The sequence below is a fragment of the Cryptomeria japonica genome, chromosome 3 (genome assembly GCF_030272615.1).
Source record: "Cryptomeria japonica chromosome 3, Sugi_1.0, whole genome shotgun sequence".
NCBI lineage: Eukaryota > Viridiplantae > Streptophyta > Pinopsida > Cupressales > Cupressaceae > Cryptomeria > Cryptomeria japonica.
The window spans coordinates 86,018,017-86,036,054 of NC_081407.1; the positions used below are offsets into that span (position 1 = coordinate 86,018,017).

Here is an 18,038-nt window from a genome sequence, read left to right on the forward strand (position 1 = left end):
ATCATCATGTTGATCTTGAACAACAACATATTGTTGTTGACTACATTTTGTATGACCTTTCATCTTATCGTCCCATTTACGATCATACAACCTTGATCTAGTCCTCTTATTCCCCATTGCAAGAAATATTTAGATCTTCAAAATTCTATGCTTTGAACCTAAAAACAACACATGAAAATATGCATATCTTCAAAATTTAGTGCTTTGAACTAAAAAGGTTATATATCTAATAACTTTTCATCAGTTCTTAACCAAAAAAATGTAAATAGTGAAATGTATAAATAATTTTGCATTCTTAAACTTAACATGTGTAAATTTCATCCATTTAGATCATTTGACTTGAAGTCCAATTTTTATAATTTAGAAAATGAAAAAATAAGGCTCAAGAAATTTAGGAGCATTGATAAAAAGTAAGAAATTTTAAGTATATACTTCAATTAGATACATTTGACTATATGCAATGTACATATGAACGTGATTTAATAACATTAACTGCTTGAAATCACTTAGCCAATATATATAGAGAATTTGAGTCAAGTATTAAGAAATAAAATATAATATAATTTTCAGTACTAAATAGTGTTGGATATATGGAAAAGAAATGGTTATCATCGTATCGCAGTGACTAGAAAGAATATGGTTAATCTAAAAATTATTAATTTCCAAAAAAAAATCTAATATTGTAAATTAAACATGATTGAAAAAATAATTTCAAACTACCTACTTGGAAAGGGTAGATGCCTTCCAAAAAAAAAATCAAAATATTCGCCCCTTTACAAAATTAGAAATATTCGCCCCTTTATAATCTTCCTACTTGCTCCAAAATGCCACTTTATTTGAAAAAAAAAGGATTGTTTGCAAAAATAACTCTTATTATTTTTGCACTTGATTGATTTGGTTTTTTTAATGTAAAAAATAATTCTTTTTTATATGTGGTTCAAGCGACCGGTCGCTTGTACGACCGGTTGCTTGTATGACTGGTCGCTTCGGCCCTCACAGTTCCGGCCGGAAAGGCTTACGTGGAATGCCAAGTGGCAGCCACATCAACAAAAATGATGATTTTCTCAAACTTGTCACTTCAACAAAAAAATTCAATAGGTAAATTTAATTTATTAAAAAAATTAAAAATACCCTTTTTTAGAGATCGAAGTCACAATTCTACTCATATAATTTTTTTAATGTTTTGATTACATTTAATATATAAAAAATTAAAAATACTACAACTAGGTATTCTTTTGTTCGATATGAGTCTTCTTTGGAAAACAAATAAAAATATCAAATCACTTCAAAAAAAAATTGAAAAAAATATGGTTCACTAGAAGAGAGAGTCTTCTCCAAAAGGGTATTTTTATTTTTTGGATTATCATAAACTGAATATACAAATTGTGGTGGGAGAAAAAAACTATCAAATTTTGGTGTATTCGACTTCCAAATGCTATTACAAAGATAATATACATCAATTTTTTTTATTTTTTTTTTTCATACACTATATAAATATGTGATCAATAACTGATATCAAAATGAGAAAAAAAAGGTTGATTTACATTTACTTTTGAGGTGGGAACCAAACCCCCTATTTTTTAGAGTTTTTCAACAATAAAAAAAATGGACTTTAAAGCTAAAAAAACATATAAATTATTGACAAAAAAAATTCAAAAAATAGTAGACTTAAACTTCAACAAATTTTACACATTTAATTAGTTTACATCATCTTCAAATTAAAAATGTAAATGACACTTTTATGACGACGAAATTGAACAGTTATTGTTGTGTTAGCCTTTTCCTTTGTAAAAGTGTGACACAGGTTTGTACTTTTACCCTTGAATATTGTAATAACCTTACTTCATTTTAAGAAAAAACAATAATAAATTCAAGTAGAGTTTGTTTACCAAAAAAATGGCTTAGTAGATCTCACTTATCAAAGTCCAAAAAGTGTATACAATATTTATCTTTGACAAGTTTAAGAAAAGAAAATCTACAAGACACAATATAATTGTACCTTATGCCTTTCTCCACCTTCTACTAGCATTCATTATTAAATATATTAGGTTTCCTTTTAGTTGTTTTAGCCATTGACTGATCTTGTTTTGCAAGGAGATTCTCCATTTTTAGCTTCCACAACTACTATCACATTTTATTAAATTTCACTATGTCTAAACAAGAATAATTTGTATCCATGGTATCAACACAAATCTACAAAAAATAGATCGACTGAAACAAATACAAGGTTTTAAAAAGCTCCATTATACCACCAAGACACATAACTAACTAGACAAACCACCTCACTGAGGCAAATGCCCCTTACATTGGATTACACATGGCAATCAGGGAAGGGTTTAGGAAAGTCTAGTTGGAGAGTGCCTCAATGAATATCACTAAATATATTACTAAGCAATTTGAACCTAGATAGATGATCAAACACCCAATTGAGGAATGCCACATCATGATTGATAAACTGGATGATTTCAAAATTCTCCCTCATGTATAGGGAAGGCAATATGTCGGCGGACCACATGGGAAATATTGGTGTGGATTATGTGGAGGTACAGTGGTGGATGGAAAGGGGAACTTTTCTGAAGCACTTGTGTGATATGATAAGAAAAGACGATGCTGGTATCGGCTATTCATTACTAATTAATGATGACAGGTATCCTTTTGAATGGTGTGTTTTGGTGGGATTTGTTTCCAGATCCCAACTTTGGAGTTTCTAGACTCTTCCTTAGCACCTGGTTTTGCATTTTTTGTGGGTCTTATTTGCTGTGTATACCTAGAATTGTAGAGATGAAGATTGTATGGATGGTGACAAAAAAAGAATTGAACCCAGATCTTATGAAAAATGGAAGAAGAATACGAACCTCTAGAATGAAGTCTCTAATAGGGGTCTTGTTCCCTATCTTGAAAGACTCCATGGGAATGATCCCAAAAAGACTGAAGATTTTGTAAAAGGATGGAATAAGGGTATTCTCAGTGCGCTTGGGATGGAGTTCAGAATTGATGAGGCGTTCATTGCTAATATCATGGGTATGTAGATAGAAGGAAAGAAATTCTATCGTGAGAGGAAGTCGGCTGAGGAGGCTATCTCCATCTTCTTTGATAAACAAAGTGAAAGAGACAGGGTTTACAATGTGATGGATGGTGGGTATAACAAAAAATATTTGCAAACCCTATGGGCGGACATGGCAGAGGTGATAATGAGGTACATTACCCTTGATGGACGCTTTGCTAGTATATTTTCTTATCATTTCATGATTCTTAATCATTTTAGGCATGGTAAAAGGATTTCCATTCCCTTTTATTTTCTTTCCTCCCTAGAGAAAAGTCTGGCTAACCATTCCAATAATCTAGCTAATCTTGTGTTACATGAAGAATTAATTATTCTTATCATTGACTATGCTAAGGCTAATGAGGTTAAGCCTTCCCCGATTATTAAAACCCCCATGTCATCCACCAATTCTGAGGTCTAGGTGGTGTCGGATATGGAAATGGAGGGAGAGGAGAATGGAATGGCCATGGATTGGCGGGATATTAAGATTTCACAAGACCCTGACTATTGTCCCAATAAAGAAGAGGATCCTGTCCACATGACCCTTGGGACAGGCAGTAGGAGGAGGAATAAACATCCCAAATGGGCAGCTAGTAAATATAAGACTCTTGGAGCCAAACCGTAGGATTTTGACCTGCCAAAACAAAATAAAAAACCAAGTCAGGGAAGTTTGGTGACAACAAAGGAAAGGAATAGGAAATTAAGCTTGGCATTCCTATTAATGTTGACAAAGGAAAACAGGGGATGGCCACTATTGACTCGACACTGGAGAAACTAATCAAGAATTCTATTAGTGGGCAAGATAATTGCTTCCTATGGGTTGGTAAGGAAATTAACATGCTGAAAGTGGGTATCAAGGGTGTCATTGATACATTTACTAATAACCTTGAGCCAAGTAAAACTAATAAGCTGATATAGATGACACAAAAATTAACTGAAGATGTGGAGACTATGAAGACTAACCATGAGATTCGAATTGGTTATTTGGAATCAAGCGTGGAAAAAATAAAAGGGAGCTTGAGGAAATTAGTGAACATTAGTAAGGAAGCAATGAATAGTAGTGTAGAGGGCCTCAAGAAGGTTAATGTGATGATTGTTGATCACAAAGCTCAACCTTTATCTAGCATACCGCCTCTAGAAACTAAACAGAAGAAGAAATTATAGGATTTGAGTGTGCAAGGTGGGGGTTCTCATACTATGATTGGCCAGTATACTAGAACCAGAAGCAGGAATCAAGAGCGGGGTACCTCCAAGTTCATCATGGAAGAGCTTGAAGACATAAATCAGGAGATGATCTAGAAGAACTCGAAATTGGTGCACTCTTTGTAGTAGGGTGGTGATGTTTTGTTTTGTGCTTATCTTGTTTTGTTGTAGTTTTGTTACTTTGTGGGCTTGACCCCTATTTCGTATGTTGGTTAGTTGTTGATTTTTGTATGTTTTGTGACCGATCTTTTGGTTTGTAAAACTTTGGGTTTCAGGGCCCTGCAAAACCTATTTACCTTAATCAAAAACTAGGCTTTGATATAGAATGTTAGAAAACTATAGGTGGATAGAAATTTAGGAAGTTTCAAATCTATTTTAAATAAAATATAACAATATTTACCACATCAATATTTTAAATCAGCAACAACAATGAAAATAGCAAATGAAAAATCAACAAATAACACAATAATTAATGTGGAGAAACAATTTTGAGAAAAATCTCCATAAGAGAGAAGATCAATGGTTTGTATTATTAGAAAATATGTGTTCAATACAATCACTATAATTCCTATTGAGTTTTCAATCTAATAGCATAACCTCTACAAAGCAACTTAAACATAAACTTGACGAAACTCCACTTGCAAGAACCTACTAAATATAGTAAAATAATACAAATTAGATGAAGAATGTTGTCCAATTTTGTAACCAATTACTCCCACCTAAAATAATTAATTTTCATCTCATTATTACCTCTTACAAATACTCGTATAGCTATGATAAGGCATCTTCCATGCGTGGGCACCTAGGGACCAAGATAGCAATATCATATCATAGATGTTGTCATAGAATATTATGGTAATTGTCATAGCTATCATAGATCCTCTTACATCATATTACAACTATCTTCATAACCTAAAGTGGTTTATTTCCAAGGTGGATGCCAAGATTTACCATACTTATCCAATGAAGGTAACTCAACAAACCCCTATTGGTAAATAGACAATTACTAAGCCCACTAAATACATTTTTACCATAATAGTAAAAAATTAATTACCACCATCAATAGAACCCTCCATCCCTTATGGGTGAATTGCAAATAATATTAGGAATAATTAATGGAAATACATGTTTGATGACACCTAAATCCCAAAAAAATGAGTGTAAAAATATGTAGAGATTATGGGGTATCTAATTTCCATCATTATATCCAAATGACATGAGATTTCCTATTATGTCATACTTTTGTCTCCACATGATGCAAAGTATTTAAGTACCGTTTTTCATAGATGCAAATAAAATGCTAACCTTACTCCTACTTTTTCATTTTTACTAGATAGTTAAATAAGTTTTGTAATTTATTCATATTTCATTGTGAAAGAGAAGTAACACATGTTGAACACATTTTTATTTTTTAGTATATAGGAAAAATGAAAAGGAATAAAGTGAAATATAGGAAAAGTTATCCTAGACAAAAATGTGCACTACACTAGAATCAATTCCTTTTCCCATACAACATTAAACCTAAGTGAGTGGGATTTTCTTGTTGTCCGAAAGAAAGTGCCATGTTGTCCTGGACTCACACATCTGATCTAATTAAGTAAGCACTAGAAGGTGAGAGCAACGAGTCTCACAAGGGGCGAGATTAACAAAACCGAGAGCTTTTGACCACAACTAGAACTAGCAAGACATAAAGGGTCATGACCCTGACTACAGTTTTGGATTTTGATAAGGATCCCAAAACCTTATACGATCACCATGAATTGTATCCCTAGGACAACCACATTTGTTGATTTCATGTGATTACAATTGATTGTGTGTGTATGACAAACTAGGTAAAGGAAGGATAAATTAAACAAGATTGATAGAATATAAAAAATACAAAATAGAAATGAAAAAGAAAGGCACAAATTTAGAAAGGAGATAAAGACAGGAACTTGGATCTGAAATATTGAGTTGATTGTGTTGGACGAAAGAGTTGGGAGCTCTAGTTTCGAGATGACAAAGGTTGCGAAAAATGGTTGGAAATGGAATTTAGACATTTTGCACAACTTTCTCCAACAAATAGGGCTCAAAGTAGCATGTCAGAATATTGAGTTCCCTATTCCAAGACCTTTTATCTATTTGAAGTTTGTTGCAGTTTATCACTATTTGCTTTGTTTGTATGTACTTGTCTAGCAATCAAATATAAACTTGTACATATAGAAAAGGGGGAAAATGTTGTGTTGTTATTGTCTTGCATTAGTTAAAGCCTTTTTTTGTGTTCCCACCTCCACAATAGTAATTATGAATGATAGAGTGCATTCCCTCACAATGACAAAGACAAAATCAACGATGAAATGACAATATTTATCTTAGGTATGAAACCCTCTCAAGGAGCTTCACATAAAGACTTGATGTAATGTTCCTTGAAATCCATGATAAACATGAATCCATACTTGAATATAGCTTCATTGTGTTGATGTTACAGTTTTCAATTACTTCTAACTTGTTGCTCCTTGATTGCTCCAGATTTGTATTGAATTGTGGTCTTCCTTTAATATATTTATAAATGATAAAAGATGTTCTTTATAAGAGATCATAAGGGTTATTTATCAAGACAAATAATAAATTTATAAAAAAAAACTTTACAACTGTCTAAAACAGATGATATTCTCCGTATCAACAACTACATGCTTTAAAGAAAAGAAAATAGAAAAATAGAATATTTTCGAGCTTTATTAAGGAGCGACAGTAATGGCTCCATCTGCATTTTTTAACACCATTTCATATTCTCTTCGAATTTATTTCAGATGAGCCATTTTAAGAAAGAAAAAACGTAGCTATAATGTTCAAATATATTAAACCAGACCTAAAAACCGGTAGTCATGGCAATGCAGTAGAATTTTCTAAAATGTGAATATTATATACGATCTTCTGTCTGGTTGAAAAAAATAATCCATATTTATTAGAAGCAGAAAAGAAGGATAGAAATAATCTTAAAATTTTACTATAGTTCGCGAATTCCAATTTCCACGTATTTGAGATATTGATTTTGGGACGAGGGCAACGTGACACGTCTATACAGCATTTGGATGCACTTTGACTTCAAAAAGTATTGGTAAAATGTGCATTTATTCCAATTAGTTTTTTTAATGTGGCACAGTGGCACTTGTTTTCTTTTGATTCTATTATTATTTATAATTTTTTATTAAATTTGTGAATGAACAACATTTACGTAATTTTGTTAGTCACAAATTTAAATTCAAATTTTAAATATAAAAAATTTAAATTTTAAATTTGTTAATACTTTTATAATTGCATTGATTTCCATATTATGTTATTGCAATCAAGATAGATTAACTTAGGGCATGTAAAAGGAAATAATTGATTTAATAAATATGATGAGGTCATTTTAGTTTTAGACTTTGTGTGGCTTAATTATTAATACTACTAGATGTTGAATAATGTTTGCTCAATTTAGCATATAGAATCAAATCATACCACATGGAAATGATTTGATTTAATATATGTTAGTAAATTTACTTAATTTTTTTATTTTGAAAGCTATATATATGAAAGTGGTATTTAGAGAAATTGATGGGTAAATTGCCAACTTGATAAGTGATTGTGTTCTCTTAGGTCAACCATCTTAATGATTTGGATTAAGAATGATGAAAAATATTAAAGGAAACATTGACTAACATACAAATTATAACTAATAATACCCACTCACACACAAACTCTTTGTTTCTCTCTCCCTATCTCTATCTCTATCTCTATCTCTCTATGTCTATCTATATTTCTAACTATTCCCCCTCTTTCTTTTTCTTCAAATCTCTCCTCTCCCTTTCTATCTATGTCTCATTATTTACATATAGTTCTCTCTTACTCGCTCCATTCCTCCTCCATCTCTCTATCTCTCTCCCTCTCTCTATGTAAATATCTACTTATCTCTACTCTATATATCACCTCCTATATCTTTACGTTTCTATCTCTCCATCTCCCCCATAATGTCCTCATTATTCATTACCTTTATAAATGATTTTGTTTTTATTCATTAGATAATATCACTTTAGTATGTTTCCATATTTTTTTCCTTAAATTAATTTATAATGTTTATCAAGAGCATACAAATTGATGATGAGGTACATGACACCTTTCGGCATTTTCATGTATTGTAAAGGGATTATTAGTTGCCGACTACAGCAACGTCCAACTACCGTACCAACAAATTGAGTAGAAAGGCATCCAGATGACTGCCCTATCTAATCCGCGTTTTGGAATCGTCATTTCGTCATGTCCATGCAAACCAGTTGTTGAAACGTTTTGGATTCTTCTTCCACATACCCAGAAATATCTTTCCTCCTCCCTTCTCATTTTCTCCTATATAAGCCACACCTGCTAATGCAGGCAATCACATTTTTTTCTTAACGTCTCGCCTCCGATTCTATTTTTTCGTTAATTGCAATCTTCACCATCACCCAAGTTGCTTCTGCCATTTCTAAGAAGAATAATGGCCGATTTGGATGAAATTCGGAGAATATATGACATTGTGGACGAAAACGCAGATGGAATGGTGAGCGTGGATGAAATGTGTGGCTTCATCAACAAGCTCGGAATGGCAATGTCGATACAGGATCTGAGATGTATGCTTAAAAATCCTCTTCAGGAGGACCTGCCATTTGAGGAATTTGTGGATTTTTATCAATCCATCTTCAATCATCAAGATGATGAAGAAAATGATGAGTCCGATGATCTGATCGAAGCATTCAGGGTTTTTTATCAGAACAAAGATGGCTACATTTCTTCCAACGAGCTTCAGAACGTGCTGTCCACGATGGGATTGATTCCACGGGGACAAGATTCGCAACAATGCGTGAAAATGATATGCAGATTTGATTCGGACTGCAATGGAGTTTTGGATTTTTCTGAATTAAAAAATATGATGTCTTCTAAGCTTTCTCCCTGATCTGTCTAACAATCATTTACTGTCGAGTAAATATTCGTCGAATAATATATAATTCTTCATTTTTTTGGTAAGAGGGTTATTTTTGTATGGACTAGGGGGGTTATCCCAATGTGCCTCCTGTATACTAAAATTTACAGGGATTTGTGTATTTCTAAATGCGAGTGATCTCCAAAGCTGGTTATGTATTTTTATATTACATATAATATATATAATAAAAAAAAAAGCCTCACTTCATTTTTTTACTTTATGTACAAACTAGCCCTTCACTAAAAGGAGGTGTAATGGGTATGTCAATAGTAAGATATAATTAACTATATATTGAAGGGTACAAATTGAATATTATTATTTTTAAACACAACTTCGTGGACAAGGAGGTCTTAGAGATAATATTTTCGGTAGATATCTTTTTATCAATTTTTTCATCTTTCAATTTCACTTTGGAATAATCAATTCCAACCCTTTGTTTACAATTTCTTACAATACGTTGTTATTGTCATTTGATGCATAATACGTTGTTATTGTCATTTGATGCATACTTAATTAAATATTTTAAAATATATAAATTATTATATGACATATATAATAAATTTTTAAAAATGCATATATCAGCTATCATATATATCTTTATTTATTTATATAATAAACTATAGAATTCTTATGTATTTTGAGTTTATCAATAAAATTTGATTTCTTTGAATGTATTCTTTGCATATTTGGATCTATTTTCTACTAAATATTTGTGATATGTGTCTGTAAACCTAATGCATTCCCTACACAAAGAAAACTTACAATAGGTTGTTTCTGACTTTTCATTTTTGAATGCATATTACAAAAGGTCTTTGGATTCATCTTAACAAATTTAATAGTGAGAATATTAAATAAATAGTATATTTGTAAACGTAGATACAAACGTACCAATTTATATATAAATATAAATAATATAAACTTATATATAAATATATAAGAAAGTATATATAAAATAAAAATGTAGATCATCTAAAGATTTAAGGTACCACTCAAAAAAGAGGCTTATTTCAGGAATAATCTAGAACCATCTATTCATCTTGAAGATTATAGATAGCAAATCTAAAAAATGTTGCATATTTAATTCTAGATTATAACATTAGTCTTGATTTAGTGATTGATGTGCCAAAACATTATTTCTTCCATCCTTATATATTATATTTGAACCAATGGGTGAACCTTCATTCTACTAATTTAAATACAATTTATATATTGGTTTGCTGGTTTTTAACTTCAAATTTAGAACATTGAAGCCTCGACGAATCGATACTGAGGAAAGAAGTGGTGGATTCGAGTTCCATGACAATCATTTCACCAACCCTGTAATTTTGGAGAAATGCAATGGCATCCCCTGCCAAGTTAAGATTATAATTAATGTGTAGATGAAAATGTTTTCTTGCCTCTCAAAGTAATATAACAGTTGAGAGCAGAGCGCTTGGAGATACTTTTGGTTTGAGTAAGCTTATCTGGTTGAGTAATTACAGGCGTGAATGTGGATTAGAAGAGCTGTATTACTCACGACAAAAGAATTGTCCTCATTTGCAGAAAGAGAAGCATTCAACATTGGTGAATGCCACAGACCATTTAAAGAATTAAAGCCACGGTGCTGCCTGTAATAGGAGAAGAAGAGATCGACTGTCGTTTACATTCTTTTGGCTAATAATATTCGATTCCCAAAACTCCAAAATAAACAGATGCAAACATTTCTATTGGACTTTACTATTACCAATCGATGTTTCTAACACGTTGACCCACTGCCATTCGGAAGCCAACGAGCCGTGAAATTTCCTGACCGGCTTTGCCCACATAAAAAGCCTATCAGCTAATAAAGGTGAATCCATAGATGGATGGATGTGTTAATTTGCCGATAGGCAATTCCGCTGGAGGGTTGCACCTCCACCGGAATTGTCTCACGTCGGATTTTTGGGGTTTATTGGTATGTATTTCATTTTTACGATATCGCTTAATAATTACCGATGGCAAATTGTTTCACGCTTCCCTTTGCCGATAGTCTTCTCGCCGGGGAAAGATTGTGTTGGCCGGAAAAGATGCAGCTCGCGGAACAAAACTCGGGAAGCGCGTGGGTAGGGTTTGTGTTCTTACGGGTGGCATTGGTTCCCTATGAAACGCCTGGTGAAATGTTTGCCGCTATGGTGGATATGGCTGTGGATGCCCGCGTGCTCCCTACCTCCCACGTGTTCACAACATCGCTTGCAACCTCGCTGGCAGTTAGCTCCCTACCCTGCATATCTCCTGCAAGTGCGCTTTTATTTTATTAGGCTCTGGGTTCTGCAAGTTTTTGTTTGATTGGAGTTTTTAGGGCATTCGTTATTGAGCCTAATATTCATACTTAATTATTGATATCATATCCCATTATCCTTGCTTGATCTATGTGAATGGATTCTCATTTATATAGCTAAATTTTAAGAGCCGAATCCATTGGAACGATCCATAGAATGTACAGGATATAGGTCAATAGATGAATAAATAAGTTTTGGAACTCCGCATCCAATTTCAATGATACCTATGTTGAATTCTTTTTTTTGGGGGGTATTTTGTTTATGCAATGGCTTGAATGCATGTCCTGATGTGGAATTAGGATGTGGGTACCTATTTTGGTTTAAACTTGGCTTGATAGATTTATGACAGAGTTGGATTCATGGGGTATGGATATTAATTGGCTTGATATGTGTTCTGTTTCAGAAAGTCGGTCCTTGGCAAATGCAGTCAAATCCCAAGTTCCTCCAAATCTGTAAAATCATTCGTTTTGGATTTTTTTGCAATGCATGCCCTGCTATGCGATTTGGATAATGATGCAAGACTTTTGAAAGGGATTGGTTAAAAATTTCTTTGTATATACTTATCCTGTTGAAAAAATATTGGACTCTAAGTATAGATAGTGAATGAATTCATGTGCATTTACTAGCCATTTCTAAATCCCAAAATATGCTGCTTTGGGTACTTTTATTCTTTTCATGAGATTCAAATATGATGTGGTTCCTTAAGTTTGGATTAAAATTGAATAGATAGCACATTAATATACCTGCTGACAAAATGAAGTGGATGCAGAAGAGACCAATGCAGACAACAAGATAGATTTTTGAGAGGATGAAGAGGATCTTATAACTAGGCTGTACAATCTACTTGGCCAGAGGTACATTTGGGATCCTTAATGTTTTTGAAATTATGGGCTCTATGGGCATAAAAAAACCCTAAAGTGGATTAATTGTCTTACTAATCTCATTGGACATGGAAACAGGTGGGCTTTGATAGTTGGGCGAATTCCAGGTAGAAGTGCTGAGGAGATAAAGAAATATTGTTGCAGACGATATGGCAGTGACTAAAATACTGTGATCCTAGCTAAAGAGAGGATAGAAGCAACTTGTCTTGTGTCTAATTCAGTTTTCTAGTCTAATATGTATTAGTTATTTATGAGGCATCTGGTTCATGTGTGTGTGAGAGAGAAAGTAGCAAACAGAGGCTTGAATTATCTGATCAATTTTACACCCAGATTTCCCTTGGAGGAGAGATGGAGATTTTTTTCCCACTTTAGCGCAGGAGGCCTTAAATTGTACAATATCATTTTTTTCAACTTAATGCATGTTGTTGTTTTACAAATATTAGTACCAATTTTGATCTTGGCTATTAAGTATTGTTGACCAGTAATTACATTTGGGGTTGAAAATATCGATGATTTAAGGCAATACCCATTTGATGATTAGGTCGAATAACTAACAAATTTATTGAAGAGGTGACTTCTGACAGCCTTCCTCTTCTAACAGACTCATCGACATCTGCTGACGGTAATGTTGCAGAGCTTCAGAGGCTCAATTTTCATTCGAAGACCTCCAGCTATCATCTGAGGGACCTTTGTGTTCTGAGCTTTATGTTTCTCTTTGTATTCTTGGCTTATTCTGCAGCTCAGAATTTGCAAAGTTCTTTACATTCTGTGAGGGCTTTTCTTTTTCTCTTTAGATTTTGCTTGAAAATTGCTTAATAATTTTTTTTGACAAAATGTGTGTGGCAATTTTTGTGTGAGAATTATCCTGTGCTGTTGAAAAATGTAGTGGGTTATTATTTGATCATGAAAATCAACAGATTGCCCTTTGTCCGAAAGAAAATTAGCGGGCTTGTATTTTTTGGTGATAATTTGATTTGTTATTATTGTTTTGTTTTAGAACTTCATGATTTTGGATTGTAGGATGGAAACTTAGGAACTACGTGCTAATGAATACTTCTTATAAATTCTTATAGGTTTTTGCTAAGTACTTTTTTAATAAACCCACTTTGGTGAATGGCGGGTGTTCACATGCTTCAAAATTAATCTTTGTGACAGAGAATTAGGAAAACAAATGGTTCTGCAAGTTTTTGTTGATTGGGTTATCAATAATGAATTTTCTTATCTCAAATCTATTGTTGATTGTGTTATTGATTGTTACTAAGTTGGTCCATGGGTACTTATCTTGCTCTTGTTTCTTCAAATATACACATATCAGTCATTTTGAAATCCTATGTTATACTTGTCATTGCAGGAAGGCACAAGTAACTTAGGCACTACATTGTTGTTTGCAGTATTTCTTGGGAGCATGATATTGGGAACCATTTTAGCATTCTTTTTAAGTAAACAAAGCTGGTCAAAAGCAGGGCTTGGTATACACCATGAAAATTCTTCACAATCTTCTTTTGAAAATCTACTAAAGGTGACCTTTGTTCTTCTATGTCAAAAGGATTCTATTATTAATCCCTCTACTTGCATACTCAGGCCATATATACCATGGGTTATTTATAAATTGATTAGGTGCCTTGTAATTTTTGTTATCTTAAGGTTTATATTTTTATTGCAGATGATTTTGTAAGGCAATTTTATAGAGAAATCTTGAATTTTGAGTTGCATGGGATTTGAGATTGAATTCATTATTCAACTAGGATTTATAAGATCATTTGTACCTTCATTGTGACAATGCAGCTTTGTTTTAAACGCATCTATACATTTTCATATGGGTCAAGACCCATGATACTCGTGGCATTTATGTCTAGTCATTTGTTGTAATGATACTATATATATATATATATATAATTTTATGATTGCACTTGTATGTTGTATTCAGCTTCACCATTTTGATTTTTGAAATGATATGTTAGTTGAGTTAGCTGTATGTTTCCATAGTAGTGATTCACGTTGATTATAAGTATTGTGTACATTGTATATTATTGTGTTATCATGATATGTCATAAATTCATAATTAAAATATTATTATCATAATGTGAATTGTGTAATGTTGTCTAAGAATATTTCATATTGGTTTTTTACAAGCAATTTCTCTAGCCTTGTAGCCACCTGAACTTTTGATCTCCAAGGTGCAGAAATAGATTTCCACAATACCCAATGCATACAAATTGCTTCTATCGGCAATTCACATTGCACCTCCCAGGTGCAAGTGCTAGTGGTACATTAGACCTCCTTCTAACTTCTATTTATAGTGTTGTGACTGAAAACCTCTTCTGTAGATATCGTTATTCAGAGAACAGTTGGAAGTGGTCTATGTGAATTGATAGGGTGTAGCTATTGCAATAAGAACCAAGCTATTGTAATTTATCACTTGAATCTTGTTGATCACTACACACGAGCTTTGAAAACTATGGAAAATGATGAATTATGTGTGGACATACTCTCCTTTCAAACTTCAAGACATAAATTGCTAAAATAGGTTACCAAAATGACGAATTATGAAGCAATGAAATTCAAAATAGGTTACCAAAATGAGCCCACTATTTGGGTAGCTTACATCAGGCATTTTGAATTGTAATTTTAGATAATTTCTACCAACATGAATAGATGCAACATAAAATTATAGATATATCGCAACCGATTCCATCCTAATAGCAATCCACTAAACTGCCACAACTAAAAAATGCACCAGAAATAGATATGATATGACATGACAAGTAATTGCAATTTTCTTAATACTTTGACATCAATAACAATATATGATCATCAATCTCCCTTTTTGTCATTGATGACAAACAGCATATAATTCTCTTACTACTATAAGTGTTGTCACTAATGATTATTTTCATTACAGCTATAAGTGGTGTAAGAGCAACTGTCATACCTAAAGATAGTAAATTTTGGATGCGCATAGTAGAAGGCTTGAATGAGGAGTCATTTTGAGATGTATGCATGTTAATTTCATGCTTTTAGGTGGCTGGAAAATTCTGCCAAGTGTTTTGTATGACCCCATCTTTTGTCTTCATCAAGAAGGTTCCTCCTTTGTTGTATTTCTCTATATAATTTGGTCTTGGAGAGCATTATGTATGTTGTATTTTGCAGGTAAATTGTTATGCTATCGACATTAATTCAAATTGTGGAATGCAATTTGTAGACTTCTATTGAAGAAGCAATGTACTGCTACTATATTATAATTTTAATTTTAGTAATAGAAAAGACTGTGATTTGAAGTGTGGTTTTTTCTTTCAAAAGGGTTTTTCCCATAATATATCTTGTGTTCATTGTTGTATATCTTTATGTATGTTCATTATCTCCTTCTAACCATAGATAATTTAAATTCCTCTACAAACAGTTTACATTATTTTAATGTTTATACAAACTTGTCTTACAAACATCTAAATTGTGCGAAAATATTCTATATTTATTAAATGTTGATGTGTGGACTATGCAAAACAGTAGATAGACCAATATCCTCGGAGAGGGTTAAGGAAAACTTATAATTGATGACTTGCAATTTTTTTTCATTTTATCTATGAAAGTGCATCCTTTTTAAGAACACTCTAATAGTATTTTTTATTAAAATAATGCAAGAAGTACGTTACAAAGGAAGATTGTTGTTAACAAATAGACAAATAAGCCTTCAAACTGATACCAAAGTTACAACCAGCCAAAGGCCTATAGAAAGAACAGTTCAAAACTAAGGAACAAAACAAATTACAATCTAAATTTAGAAAAACTTTACAACTGTCTAAAACAAATGATATTTTCTTTATTAACAATATGTTTTACAAAGAAAAAAAGTAATAAAATATTAGCAGATGTTGTTTCGCTATTCGCATTTCGAGCTTGATTATAGATCGACAGTAATGGTTCCATCTGCATTTTTTAACACAATTTCATATACTCTTAGAATTTAATTTAGATCGGCCATTTTAAGTAAGGAAAAAAGGTAGTCTTGGCAATGCAATAGAATTTTCTAGAATGAGAATATTATATACAATCTACTGTCTTGTTGCAAAAATTAATCAGTATTTATTAGAAGTAGAAAGGAAGGTTCGAGGCCATCGCAAGGAAGAAGAGAGGATTCATAAGACAAAACGTACACGAGTGCACAGCTTGTCAGTCCACATTTGAAAACGTCTTACCGTTGCTTCGTACACATCTTCGACATCGACACGATTCACGACTACTTTCTCTTTCGATATCGAAAATTAAAGAAAAAGAAATAGTATTTAAATTTTACTATTCAATTGTAGCCTGCAGACCACCTGTTCTGATCTGAACGCGTTAGACGTAATGCACGAATTCCAATCTCCACGTATTCGACAAAAATCCAAAATTTATACCTATATTTTGGAAGCCGAGGAAAGAGGGCAACGTGAGACGTGTACACAGCATGTGGTGCACTTTGACTGCAAAATGTATTATTAGTTGCCGACTACAACCTTGACACCTTTCCACATTTTCATTTATTTTAGCTAACCCTCCAGATGTAAAAGGAATATTAGTTGCCGACTACCGCCGCCTTCAACCACCCTAAACTAAAAATGACTGCTCTATGTAATCCTCGTGTTGGAATCATCATTTCTTGATCTCGATGTTGAAAGGTGGCACCACGATCTTTCCTTCTCCCTTCCAAATACCTCCTATATAAGATCTTGCTAATGCAGGCAATCACAACTATCCTCCTATGCTTCTCTCCTCCGTTTCTATTTTTTCTTTCACTGCAATCTTCACCATCACCCAAGTTGCTTCTGCCATTTCTAAGAAGAATAATGGCCGATTTGTATGAAATTCGGAGAATATATGACATTGTGGATGAAAACGCAGATGGAATGGTGAGTGTGGATGAAATGTGTGGCTTCATTAACAAGCTCGGAATACCAATGTCCGAACAAGATCTGAGATGCATGCTCCGCAACAATCTTCAAGAAGACCTGCCATTTGGGGAATTTGTTGAGTTTTATCGATCCATCTTCAATCATCAAATCGATGGAGAAAAAGACGAGTCCGAGGATCTGTTGGAGGCGTTTAGGGTTTTTGATCAGAACAAAGATGGGTACATTTCTTCTAATGAGCTTCAGAACGTGTTGTCCACAATGGGATTGATTCCCCGGGGACAAGATTCACAACATTGCAAGAAAATGATGTGCAGATTTGATTCTGATGGCAATGGAGTTTTGGATTTCTGTGAATTCAAAAATATGATGTCCTCTAAGCTTGCTCCCTGATCAACATGAGGATCTGTATACGTATGTGTAACAATTATTTACCGTCAAGTAAATATTTCGCCCACTAGTATATAATTCTTTATATTTTTGTAAAGAGCGTTATTTTAGTTTAAACTCTGCATGTTATCCCAATTTGCCGACTTCATACTAGAATCTACGGGGATTTGTGCATTTCTAAATGTCAGTGATCTCCAAAACTGGATATATATTTTTATTTAAAAAGTTTTATATATGTAAGTCACTTGATTTTTTCTTTAGGAAAAAAATTAAAATCTTTTTCTTGTTAATTAGTTTTTTTTTTAACAATTTATGTAAAGATGGAGTGCCTTAATGGTACATTCTACCTTCTTTAAATTCCGA

The 18,038-nt window shown here is 32.9% G+C and overlaps 2 protein-coding genes across 2 annotated transcripts; both read left to right on the forward strand.

Annotated features, from left to right (window-relative positions):
* The first annotated feature begins 8,738 nt into the window (after nt 1–8,738).
* LOC131070997 (calmodulin-like protein 3) lies at nt 8,739–9,194 on the forward strand. The gene has a single exon (XM_058006705.2). The coding sequence runs from the start codon at nt 8,739–8,741 to the stop codon at nt 9,192–9,194; it is 456 nt and encodes a 151-aa protein (XP_057862688.2).
* An 8,028-nt stretch (nt 9,195–17,222) lies between these two features.
* On the forward strand, nt 17,223–17,678 carry LOC131071001 (calmodulin-like protein 2). The gene has a single exon (XM_058006707.2). The coding sequence runs from the start codon at nt 17,223–17,225 to the stop codon at nt 17,676–17,678; it is 456 nt and encodes a 151-aa protein (XP_057862690.2).
* The last annotated feature ends 360 nt before the right edge of the window (nt 17,679–18,038 follow it).

Bases quoted from the DNA above. Each gene is read 5' to 3' on its own strand.
- LOC131070997 (XM_058006705.2), top strand. From the start codon at position 8,739: ATGGCCGATTTGGATGAAATTCGGAGAATATATGACATTGTGGACGAA.
- LOC131071001 (XM_058006707.2), top strand. From the start codon at position 17,223: ATGGCCGATTTGTATGAAATTCGGAGAATATATGACATTGTGGATGAA.